The 723-nt window shown below is 28.2% G+C and overlaps 1 protein-coding gene across 1 annotated transcript in view; it reads left to right on the top strand.

Moving 5' to 3' along the window:
- Positions 1-208: 208 nt before the first annotated feature.
- Positions 209-723, top strand: part of Phum_PHUM079980 (Neuronal acetylcholine receptor protein subunit alpha-5 precursor, putative) — a gene marked incomplete at both ends in the record, with an annotated part of 3,243 nt that continues 2,728 nt past the window's right edge. Inside the window, one exon of the mRNA XM_002423656.1 lies at positions 209-254. Coding sequence (XP_002423701.1) covers positions 209-254 — 46 coding nt within the window. The remainder of the gene's footprint in view (positions 255-723) is intronic.

Below are 723 nucleotides of genomic sequence, written 5' to 3' on the forward strand. Positions count from 1 at the left end.
ATAATTAGGATAAAATAAAATAAATAAAAACTTACGAATTAATATTTTAAAAAAAAGAAAAAATCCTCAAAATAAAAAAGAGAGAAAAAGAACAAACAACAAACAACAAATTCTGGTACACGAAGAAAAAAAATAACTCGTGAGAGAAGCCACGCAGGCAGGCAGGCAGGCAGGCAGACAACTGGCGACTGAAATGCCCCTGAACTGAATGGGTCTTGCACCTGAAGACCTTGAAGGGAGTATATACGAGGTGGGTGAATGCCTGAAATGTTCAGGTTTTTTTTTTTTTTTTTTAATTTTCCGTTTGCCATTAATGATTGATTCATTTTTTTTTTTTTTTTCATTTTTTCCGTTCCGGGTATACAAGACAAAAAAAAAAATTATTTAACTTTATCATCATCGTATAAAACTTTACAACAAACAACAAACAATAATAATAATAGTAAAAAAAAATTTAATGAATTGAAAAAAACAGACATTTTTTTTTTTTTAAATGTTCATCGTCCGTTAAGTTCATCGTTCTTTCTTTCTTTCTTTTTTTAAACCGGAAATCCTTCTCGAAATTAAAAAAAAAAAAATTTTTTTTCTCTTTGCGTTTTTAAAATCAATTTTTTTTATAAAAAAGGAGAAAAGAAAATGGCGTCGTTTGGGCGTTTAGAGAGAGAGAGAGAGATTTGAAGAGAGTAAATAAAACACGAGTCGAAATAAATAAATATATCAAAA

This window comes from Pediculus humanus, genomic scaffold (genome assembly GCF_000006295.1).
Source record: "Pediculus humanus corporis 1103172107430 genomic scaffold, whole genome shotgun sequence".
Classification (NCBI taxonomy): Eukaryota; Metazoa; Arthropoda; class Insecta; order Psocodea; family Pediculidae; genus Pediculus; species Pediculus humanus.